The 10,196-nt window shown below is 62.5% G+C and overlaps 2 protein-coding genes and 1 long non-coding RNA gene across 6 annotated transcripts in view; 2 read left to right on the forward strand and 1 right to left on the reverse strand.

Moving 5' to 3' along the window:
* The window catches only part of REEP6 (receptor accessory protein 6), a 7,402-nt gene extending 6,072 nt beyond the window's left edge, over positions 1–1,330 (reverse strand). For both annotated transcript variants that reach the window (XM_017514423.2, XM_017514422.2), the window contains exon 1: positions 952–1,330. In XM_017514423.2, coding sequence (XP_017369912.1) covers positions 952–1,066 — 115 coding nt within the window. In that variant the 5' untranslated portion in view covers positions 1,067–1,330. The remainder of the gene's footprint in view (positions 1–951) is intronic.
* A 568-nt stretch (positions 1,331–1,898) lies between these two features.
* Positions 1,899–10,196, forward strand: part of PCSK4 (proprotein convertase subtilisin/kexin type 4) — a 10,429-nt gene continuing 2,131 nt past the window's right edge. For all 3 annotated transcript variants that reach the window (XM_017514393.2, XM_017514392.2, XM_017514394.2), the window contains exons 1-13: positions 1,899–2,188; positions 2,438–2,542; positions 4,020–4,112; positions 4,208–4,336; positions 4,447–4,523; positions 4,617–4,705; positions 5,004–5,176; positions 5,255–5,467; positions 8,270–8,370; positions 8,450–8,553; positions 8,624–8,741; positions 8,940–9,119; positions 9,379–9,503. In XM_017514393.2, coding sequence (XP_017369882.1) covers positions 2,000–2,188; positions 2,438–2,542; positions 4,020–4,112; positions 4,208–4,336; positions 4,447–4,523; positions 4,617–4,705; positions 5,004–5,176; positions 5,255–5,467; positions 8,270–8,370; positions 8,450–8,553; positions 8,624–8,741; positions 8,940–9,119; positions 9,379–9,503 — 1,696 coding nt within the window. In that variant the 5' untranslated portion in view covers positions 1,899–1,999. The remainder of the gene's footprint in view (positions 2,189–2,437; positions 2,543–4,019; positions 4,113–4,207; positions 4,337–4,446; positions 4,524–4,616; positions 4,706–5,003; positions 5,177–5,254; positions 5,468–8,269; positions 8,371–8,449; positions 8,554–8,623; positions 8,742–8,939; positions 9,120–9,378; positions 9,504–10,196) is intronic.
* Positions 9,532–10,196, forward strand: part of LOC108293153 — a 1,582-nt gene continuing 917 nt past the window's right edge. The window contains exon 1 of the long non-coding RNA XR_005197686.1: positions 9,532–9,814. This is a non-coding gene — a long non-coding RNA (uncharacterized LOC108293153). The remainder of the gene's footprint in view (positions 9,815–10,196) is intronic.

A 10,196-nucleotide genomic window follows, 5' to 3' on the forward strand; every position in this document is an offset into this window, starting at 1 on the left:
TTTAGGCTGGGCGTGGCGGCTCACGCCTGTAATCCCAGCACTTTGGGAGGTCCAGGTGGTTGGATCACCTGAGGTCAGGAGTTCGAGACCAGCCTGGCCAACATGGTGAAACCCCATTTCTACTAAAAGTACAAAATTTAGCTGGGCATAGTCACATGCCTGTAATCCCAGCTACTCGGGAGGCTGAGGCAGGAGAACTGCTTGAACGCGGGAGGTAGAGGTGGCAGTGAGCCGAGATCTCGCCATTGCACTCCAGCCTGGGCAACAGAGCAAGATTCCCTCTCCAAAAAAAAAAACTTTTAAAGGTGGAGAGGGAGGCATTTAAGGAGCGATCACTATATGCTCTTTCTAGACAGAGTTTTGGAAAGGGGCAGGGTCGCACAGTGTCACTAAGGCGGAAAGGACCAGGAGAACTGGAATGGAGTCACAATCGGGGTGCCGGGATCTCGAGCTCTGTGGGCGCCAGTCCAGCCTCCCCCCATCCCAGCTGTCAGACAACCCAACTCTGTCTTAACAAATATTTACCCACAGCGGCACTAAGCCATAGGGCCGGGGGAAGGGGAGCTAGGCCGGCCGGGAGGAGAGTCCTGGGCAGCCCGCCGGTACCCCCCCAGGACGGAAAAATGCAAAGATCTCTACTGTTGCAGCCAGGCCGGGGTTCACGGGGGCAGGGCACGGGCATCCCCACCCCCACCCCTCTGGGGCCGCCGGGTAACTGGAAGAACCGGACTTCGGCGTGGCGGGCACCCAGCGCCGGGAAACAGGCGGCGCGGGGCGGCCCGGGACGGAGGCTGGAAAGCGGGGTGCGGGCGGACCCCGAGGTCCCGGTCACCCCGCGCGCTCCACCGGCCGGACCGGACCCCGCAGCCGGGGAGGCAGTCAGGTCCTCGACCCCCGGGCCCATGGCCTCGGTGTGCCCGTCAGCGAAACGGGCGATCGCCGACGGCTCACCTGCAGCCAGGTACCGCTTCTCCACCCCGGTCTTGGCCTCCAGCGCCCCCAGCGCGTCGGTGACCAGGTTCCTCTGCTCCAGGAAGCGGTCCACGCGCTGGCTCAGCCCGTCCATGGCCCCGGCGCGCCCGGGGTTGGCTGCTCGAGCTCGCCCGCGGCCCCGCGCGCACGCCCCGCTGCACGCGCGCAGCTTTCCCGCAGCGGGAGCCGCGCGGTCCGGGCCCCGCGCCGGTGTCCGCCCCCGGCCCCCCGCCCGGACCAATGGGAGGGCAGGGCGGACAAAGGAGGTGGGGCCTGCCCCGTCTCCCCCGCCGCATCGCCCTCTGGGGGGCTGCGGCCGCCGCTGCCCAGACCCCGCCGGGAGAGGGCGGGGCGCGCCAGCCCAGGGCACCGATTGGCCGGGCGGGAGCGAGACGTAGCTGATTGGAGGGGCGGTGTCAGGGGACGGGATTATTGGCTGAGAAGCTGAGGGGGTGGAGCTAGGACGAGGGGAGGTACGCGGTTGGGGGGTGGAGCCTGTGGGCGGGGCTGGAGAAAAATCCGAGCCGATTGGGGAAACGGAACGCGATTCATTGGTGAGACCAGAGAAGGGGCGGGTATGATTCATGAAGGAGGCGGGGAGGAATTGGGCGGGGCTTATTGGAGTAGGCGGGATTACTCGATAGAGCGATTCTGATTGGGCCGGGTAGGAGGCCGGGCTGATTCTTGAAGGAGGGGGTGTGTGGGAAAGTGGGCGAGGCCAAAGAAAGTGCGGGACGCGTTACCACAACAGTGAGTCCCCTTTTCTGGTTTAGATTATTGTCGTTGTACAAATGGGGGAACTGAGGCTCCCGAGGATGTGGGTCTGCAGAAGACCGGCAGGCGTGCCTCTCTCCCCGCTTCTGCCGGATCTTCGCGCCTCTCGGCTGGGGTAGCCTCAAGGCCCCCTGGGAGTCGAAGCCTTCCGCGTTGCCATGGCGCCGGGGGCGGGGCGGGCGCCTGGGCCCCCTCGGCGGTTTGGCGGGGGAGGGGCTTGCGCAGGTCCCGCCCCCCGCCCCGCCCCGCCTTCATGAGGCCCGCCCCTATTGCGCTGTGGCTGCGCCTGGCCCTGGCCCTGGCCCTCGTAGGCCCCCTGGCTGTGGGGTGGGCCTCGCCCCGGGCCCCCATCTATGTCAGCAGCTGGGCCGTGCGGGTGTCCCAGGGGAACCGGGAGGCCGAGCGCCTGGCACGCAAATTTGGCTTCGTCAACCTGGGGCCGGTGGGTGGGACCGGGATGGACAGGAAGTGGGGGGGCTTGAGGGGACTGGACGACCCCAGACCCCGATGAGTGGGAGGGAGCCCCCAAGGTCTCCTAAATATCAAGAGCCCCAGCCCACCCCTGCATCAGCCAAGCTCAGTTTCTGAGGGCACTTGGTGGGGAAGGACAAGGTAGGGGGCTGTTTCCCCGCCCTCGGGGGCTCCAGCAGGGGAGCCGGGTCCGAGTGCGGCCGGTTCCCCGTATCCCCAGATCTTCCCTGATGGGCAGTACTTTCACCTGCGGCACCGGGGCGTGGTCCAGCAGTCCCTGACCCCCCACTGGGGCCACCATCTGCGCCTGAAGAAAGACCCCAAGGTGAGCCTGGCCTGGAGGCCACCCCCTCGGGTCTCAACTGCATCCTGGGGCCCTAGCCACCTTCTGTGATTCTCGTGGCTGCTATGAACGGCAGTGTGCTTTCTGTGGCTCGGACCCACCCTGACCCCAAGTCTATGTGGCAGGGAAGACCAGGGAGACCCAAACACAGAAATCATGATGCCTACCAGGGCCTGGTACACAGTGGGCACCTCTTGCCCTCCCCCACCTCCTCTGGGCCCCAGGGTCTCTGGTAAGGAGGGACAGATGGCATGCCTTCCCCACCATCTAGATCAGAGGATGAAGGGAAGGGGGTTGGCTCATTTTACGACAAATGGGCTCCAAAGAGTAGGAGGCTTGAAGTTACCCAGTGCCCTCAGGACACAGTGCCAGAAAGGGGCCTGGGTCTGATCGGGCTGGACCCCGCCTAGAATATACCAGAGATGCCAAGCTGACGGGATGAGATGGGGCCTGGGAAGCCTTTGGAGGCCAGGAAGTGCCATGAGCAGGACTTTGACAGCTGCCTGCTTATAGCATAGGGAGGGAGAGCAGTGGCTCCGATGTGGTTTCCAAGAGAAAAGCCAGGCTGGGCGCGGTGACTCATGCCTGTAATCCCAGCACTTTGGGAGGCCGAGGCGGGCAGAGCACTTGAGGTCAGGAGTTCGAGACCAACCTGACCAACATGGCAAAACCCCATCTCTACTAAAAATACAAAAATTATCGGGTGTGGTGGTGAGTGCCTGTAGTCCCAGCTACTCACGAGGCTGAAGCAGGAGAATCGCTTGAACCTGGGAGGTGGAGGTTGCGGTAAACTGGGATCACACCACTGCACTCCAGCCTGGGGGATAGAGTGAGACTCTGTCTCAAAAAAACAAAAAACAAAGAACAAAAGGAAGTGATGCAGGAGAAAGACAGAAGGATCTAGAACTGGGATGGGGGAAGGAGTGGGATAGGGACCTGGGGACCTCAAGTCACCCTGGGCAGCGGCGACGTGTCTGTGGGTTCAAGGACAGGTGGTCTGAGAGCCTCAGCCCCCTGACTGCAGACAGAGCCCCAGGCACATGGCGACCCTGCTGACCGAAAGTGATCTGCCTGCCTCGACCTCCCAGCACGCTGGGATTACAGGCATGAGCCACTGTGCCCAGCCTGGATTTCGGTTTTAAAAGCAGCTTTGGGAGGGTGCTGAGTCAGTGGTGGGGACAGCCTGAGGCCAGGCTGGGCTGGCAGGGCCTGGGGAGGGGCCCCTGTCGGGGGGCTGCATGCATGATCTGGGGGTCACTGGCCACGCTGCTGCTGTCGGTGGTGGTGAGGGTGGAGGCGCAGGCTTCGCTGTACCAGGGCATACGGCCCTGCCGGGTGGCGCAGGATAACAGCCCCTACAAACACAGGGTCCCAGAGCACGGGGCTGCCTCCCTCCCTGAACCACGAGAGGCCCCATGGGGGAGCAGGGGACAGGCCCAATGCGCCCCCCGCCTTGCAGGTGCAGTGGTCCCAGCAGCAGACACTGCAGCGCAGGGTGAGACGCTCTGTGGTGGTGCCCACGGACCCCTGGTTCTCCAAGCAGTGGTACATGGTGAGCGGGCAGCCAGGGCAGGTGGGCGGGGATGGGGCTGCTGGCGCCCCCTCCCCCCAGGTCCTCACAGGGTCATGACCCCGCCTTCCCTGCAGAACAGTGAGGCACAGCCAGACCTGAACGTCCTGCAGGCCTGGGGCCAGGGGCTGTCGGGCCGGGGTGTCGTGGTCTCTGTGCTGGACGATGGCATTGAGAAGGACCACCCGGACCTCTGGGCCAACTATGTGAGACCGTGGGTGGCTGGGGGTGGGGGCTGCCCCGGGTGCCCAGACCGGTTCCACCCCAGGGACACCCCAAAGCCCCCTCACCCCCTCATATCCCCACCCACCCCCAGGACCCCCTGGCTAGCTATGACTTTAATAACTACGACCCGGATCCCCAGCCCCGCTACACCCCCAGCGATGAGAACAGGTGAGCAGGGCTCCCACAGCGCACGGGGCCAGCCCCAGTGCCCAGCGGGAGGATGGAGGCCGTGACGGAAGCCCCTCTTGGCCCTGGCACCAGGCACGGGACCCGCTGTGCTGGGGAGGTGGCTGCAATGGCCAACAATAGCTTCTGCGGTGTGGGGGTCGCCTTCAACGCCCGAATCGGAGGTACCCAGGGTCCCCCGGAGGCACCATTTGGGGACAGAAGGCGAAGGAGGTGATGCTGGGGGGAGCTGGGTCCACCGACCAGGGGAGCAGGACTCCGGCGCCCACCCTCTCACTGCTGGGTGGTGCTGGGACCAGACTCCAGGGCTTGGGGGAGCTGAACCAGTATGAACGGCCCCTCCAGGGAGCAGAGAGAGGGCCTGAGTGGGGCTGGGGAGTGGTGTGGAGACCTGGGGCAGGCTGGGGTGCAGGGAAGGGCAGGGCTGGTGGCAGAGGCCCCCTGCCCCCCGTCCCCCTGCAGGCGTGCGGATGCTGGACGGGCCCGTCACCGATGCCATTGAGGCCCAGTCGCTGAGTCTGCGGCCCCAGTACATCCACATCTACAGCGCCAGCTGGGGCCCCGAGGACGACGGCCGCACGGTGGACGGCCCCGGCATCCTCACCCGCGAGGCTTTCCGGCAAGGCGTGACCAAGGTGAGTGGGGGCGCCCCAAGAAGGGCAGGGATGGTGGGCCCGGGCAATGCCCACTTACCATCCCTCCTGGTTTCCCAGGGCCGCGGCGGGCTGGGCACGCTCTTCATCTGGGCCTCGGGCAACGGCGGCCTCCATTACGACAACTGTAACTGCGACGGTTACACCAACAGCATTTACACGCTCTCTGTGGGCAGCGCCACCCGGCAGGGCCACGTGCCCTGGTACAGCGAAGCCTGCGCCTCCACCCTCACCACCACCTACAGCAGCGGCGTGGCCAGCGACCCCCAGATCGTGCGTGCAGCCCCCCGACAGGGGCCCCTCCCAGGCCCTGCCAGCCCAGACTGGCCTCACCTCCCTTCTGTCCCCACCACTGACTCAGCACTCTCCCAAAGCTGCTTTTAAAACCCAAATCAGGCCGGGCACGGAGGCTCACGCCTGTAATCCCAGCACTTTGGGAGGTCGAGGCAGGCGGATCACTTGAGGTCAGCAGTTCAAGACCAGCCTGGCCAACATGCTGAAACCCCATCTCTTCTAAAGATACAAAAAATTGCATAGGCGTGGTGGAGCCTGCCTGTAGTCCCAGGTACTCAGGAGGCTGAGGCAGGAGAATTGCTTGAACCTGGGAGACGGAGGCTGCAGGGAGCAGAGATCACACCACTACACTCCAGTCTAGGTCACAGAGGAGACCCTGTCCAAAAGGAAAAATCCAGCGGGCACAGCAGCCCACTTTGGGAGGCAAAAGTGGCAGGATCACTTGAGCCAATGGTTCATTTTGTTTGTTAGTTTTTGAGAACAGTCTTGCTCTGTCCCCAGGCTGGAGTGCAGGGGCATGATCTCAACTCACTGCAACCTCCGCCTCCTGGGCTCAAGAGATTCTCCTGCCTCACCCTCTTGAGTGCGGGGACTACAGGCATGCGCCACCACGCCTGGCTAAAATTTTTTTTGTATTATTAGTAGAGTCGGGGTTTCACCATGTTGGCCAGGCTCGTCTGAAACTCCTGACCTCAAGTGATCCGCCTGCCTCAGCCCCCCAAAGTGCTGGGATTATAGGCATGAGCCATCACACCTGGTAAGCCTAGAGTTTGAGACCAGTGCGGGTGCCGTAGTGAGACCCCATTTCTACAAAAACATTTAAAAATTAGGCCAGGCGTGATGGCACACATCTGTGGTCCCAGCTACTTGGGAGGCTGTGGTGGGAGGTTTGCTTGAGCCCAGGAGGTCGAGGCTGCAGTGAGCCATGATCACACCACTGCACTCCACCTGGACAGCAGGGCAAGACCCTGTCTCAAGAGAATAAATAGGTAAATACAACTTAAATCCAACCCCACCAGCTCAGCCACAGCCCTCCTGTGGCTCTCCAGGGCTCTTGGATGAAACCAGCTCCTGCATCCGGGCCACCTCTGTGCCCTCTCTCAGTGCCTTGTGGGGAGGTTCCGCCTCATTCCTCCAGCCCCCTCCTGCCTCAAGGTCTCCATGAGGAGGCCCCTGTGCCAGATCACTGCCCCTCTTCTGCCCCTGCTGACTCCTCCTTCAGATCCCCGCCTGGGACCACTGCCTCCAGGAAGTCCCCCAGGCCTTCACTCCATATACTTGCCTCCCAGTGTTTGAGAGTCCCTGAGGCAGGGACCAGCTCCCCACCCCCAGGGCTCCTCAGGCCAGAACCAGGAGGGCCTGGGTCATCTCTCAGGCCCCTGGACCAGACACATAGCAGGTGCTCCCCCGAACACCTCCACACTCAGGTGAGCATCCTGCCAGGACTGCCCCATGGTCCTGTCGCCTTTGCTGACCCCCACCTCTCCCAGGCAGGGCCGGCTTCCAGGCATATGACACAGCAGGCACCTTGTCAGGTCAGTCCTTAGTATTTTTTCTTTGTTTTTTTGTTTTTTGTTTTTTTTTTTTGAGACGGAGTTTCGCTCTTGTTACCCAGGCTGGAGTGCAATGGCGCGATCTCGGCTCACCGCAACCTCCGCCTCCTGGGTTCAGGCAATTCTCCTGCCTCAGCCTCCTGAGTAGCTGGGATTACAGGCACGCGCCACCATGCCCAGCTAATTTTTTGTATTTTTAGTAGAGACGGGGTTTCACCATGTTGACCAGGATGGTCTCGATCCCTTGACCTTGCGATCCACCCGCCTCGGCCTCCCAAAGTGCTGGGATTACAGGCGTGAGCCACCGCGCCCGGCCTTTTTCTTTGTTTTTTTTTTGCGTTGTTTTTGTGTGTGTGTGTGAGATGGAAGCTTGTTCTGTCACCCAGGCTGGGCACAACAGAGTGAGGTGGCAGGATCTCGGCTCACTGCAACCTCCGCCCGTCAGGCTCAAGCGATCCTCCTGCCTCAGCCTCCTGAGCACCTGGGGACACAAGCATCCCACCGCGTCTGGCTAATTTCTTTTGTATATTTTGTAGAGTCGGAGTTTTACCAGGCTGGTCGCAAACTGCTGAGCTCAAGTGATTTGCCGGCCTCAGCCTCCCAAAATCCTGGGATTCACAGGCGTCCAACACCACACCCAGCCTAATGTTTTGTATTTTTAGTAGAGCTGGGGGTTTCACCGTGTTGGCCAGGCCCTTAGTACTTGCTGAGGATAGTCCTTGTTACCTCTTTTGTTTTTTTAGACAGAGTTTTGCTCTGTTGCCCAGGCTGGAGTGCAATGGCATAATCTCAGCTCACGGCAACCTCCGCCTCTTGGATTCAAGCAATTCTCGTGCCTCAGCCTCCCGAGTAGCTGGGATTACAGGCGTGCGCCACCGTGCCCGGCTCATTTTTGTATTTTTAGTGGAGACAGGGTTTCACCATGTTGGCCAGGCTGGTCTCAAACTCCTAACTTCATGATCTGCCCGCCTCGGCCTCCCTAAGTACTGGGATTACAGGTGTGAGCCACCGCACTCAGCCAATTTTTGTATTTTTGTAGAGACAGGGTTTCATTATGTGGACCAGGCTGGTCTTGAACTCCTGAGCTCAGGTGACCCGCCCGCCTCGGCCTCCCACAGTGCTGGGATCACAGGCTGAGCCTCCAGGCCTGGCCAGTCCTTGGTTCTTTTTGAAGAAGGGCTGCATTCTTGCTGTACACACCCCGAGTCTCACCCCTCTCTGTCCACAGGTCACCACGGACCTGCATCACCAGTGCACGGACAAGCACACGGGCACCTCGGCCTCAGCCCCACTGGCGGCGGGCATGATCGCCCTGGCACTGGAGGCCAAGTAGGTGACTGTGGGGCTCTGCCCACTGCCCTCGGCCCCCAGGCGCGGCCCCCGGCTCACCGGCCCCCGACGCCCCCAGCCCGTTCCTGACGTGGAGGGACCTGCAGCACCTCGTGGTCCGCGCGTCCAAGCCGGCGCACCTGCAGGCTGAGGACTGGAGGACTAATGGCGTGGGGCGCCAAGGTGCGGTGGGGCTGGGTGGGGGCGGGGACCCCAGACCCGCTGGGCGAGTGACGGCCACCCTCCTGCACAGTGAGCCATCACTACGGCTATGGGCTGCTAGACGCCGGGCTGCTGGTGGACACCGCCCGCACCTGGCTGCCCACCCCACCGCAGATGAAGTGCACCGTCCGGGTCCAGAACAGCCCCACGTGAGCCCCTGCCTGCCCCTCGTGCCCTGTCAGTAAACGTTGCCATCGCCGCTGGGGGTGTGAGGGGAGGCCTGAGGCCTCAGTTTACCCATCTGTAAAATGAAGGCTGGACCCCGTGACCTCTGAGCCCTGACCCACCTGCTGGCTGCCCACCCCCCAAGCAGCCGCAGGAGGGTCCTCACCCCCCGCCGCCCCCAGCCCTATCCTGCCGGTGATGTACATCAGGAAGAACGTGTCGGCCTGTGCCAGCCGCCACAACTCCATCCGCTCGCTGGAGCACGTGCAGGTGCAGCTGACGCTGTCATACAGCCGGCGCGGGGACCTGGAGATCTCGCTCACCAGCCCCATGGGCACACGCTCCACACTGGTGGCCATACGGTGAGCGGCCAGCAGAGGGGAGGGGTGGCCTCACGCCCTGTGGGTACATGCTGCCATCTCCCCCCTCCATCCTCACGGCGAGGGGCCAGGCCCACAGGAATCACACGGCAGCCTGGCGGGTGGGACCTCCATGTACGCCCCTGCCCACACCCAGCGGACACCGCCAGCAGCGCATGAGGCCAGACACCTGATGGGCTCTGAGGGCTTCACAAAGCCATTCCTCCTGACATGCCCACCCCTGCCCGCCCTTCTGTCCCAGACCCCTGGACGTCAGCACTGAAGGCTACAACAACTGGGTGTTCATGTCCACCCACTTCTGGGATGAGAACCCGCAGGGCGTGTGGACACTGGGCCTGGAGAACAAGGGCTACTATTTCAACACGGGTGAGGGCGGGGCGGGGTTGTGGGGGACGGGGCTGGGCTCTCCGACCTCCCCCCAGGGGCTCTGGTGCTAGCCTTGGTGACCCCACTGAAAAACAGGTTCCCAGTGGTCTTCTCCAAGGGAACATTCGCACAGTAGGTGTGCAGTCACCTGGGAGATGTCAATGTGCAGTGACGGGCACGCAGTAGGTGTGGAGTCACCCGGGAGATGTCGGTGTGCAGTGACGGGCACACAGTAGGTGTGGAGTCACCCGGGCGATGTCGGTGTGCAGTGACGGGTACGCAGTAGGTGTGCAGTGACAGGCACATAGTAGGTGTGCAGTGACAGGCACGCAGTAGGTGTGGAGTCACCTGGGAGATGTCAATGTGGAGTGACGGGCACATAGGAGGTGTGCAGTCACCCGGGAGATGTCAGTGTGCAGTGACAGGCGTGCAGTAGGTGTGGAGTCACCTGGGAGATGGTGTGTGGTGACAGGCACACAGTAGGTGTGCAGTGACAGGCACACAGTAGATGTGGAGTCACGCAGGAGATGTCAATGTGGAGTGACAGGCACGCAGTAGGTGTGGAGTCACCCGGGAGATGTCAGTGTGCAGTGATGGGCACACGGTAGGTGTGCAGTGACAGGCACACAGTAGGTGTGGAGTCACCCGGGAGATGTCAGTGTGCAGTGACGGACACACGGTAGGTGTGCAGTG

This window comes from Cebus imitator, unplaced genomic scaffold (genome assembly GCF_001604975.1).
Source record: "Cebus imitator isolate Cc_AM_T3 unplaced genomic scaffold, Cebus_imitator-1.0 Scaffold524, whole genome shotgun sequence".
Lineage (NCBI taxonomy): Eukaryota > Metazoa > Chordata > Mammalia > Primates > Cebidae > Cebus > Cebus imitator.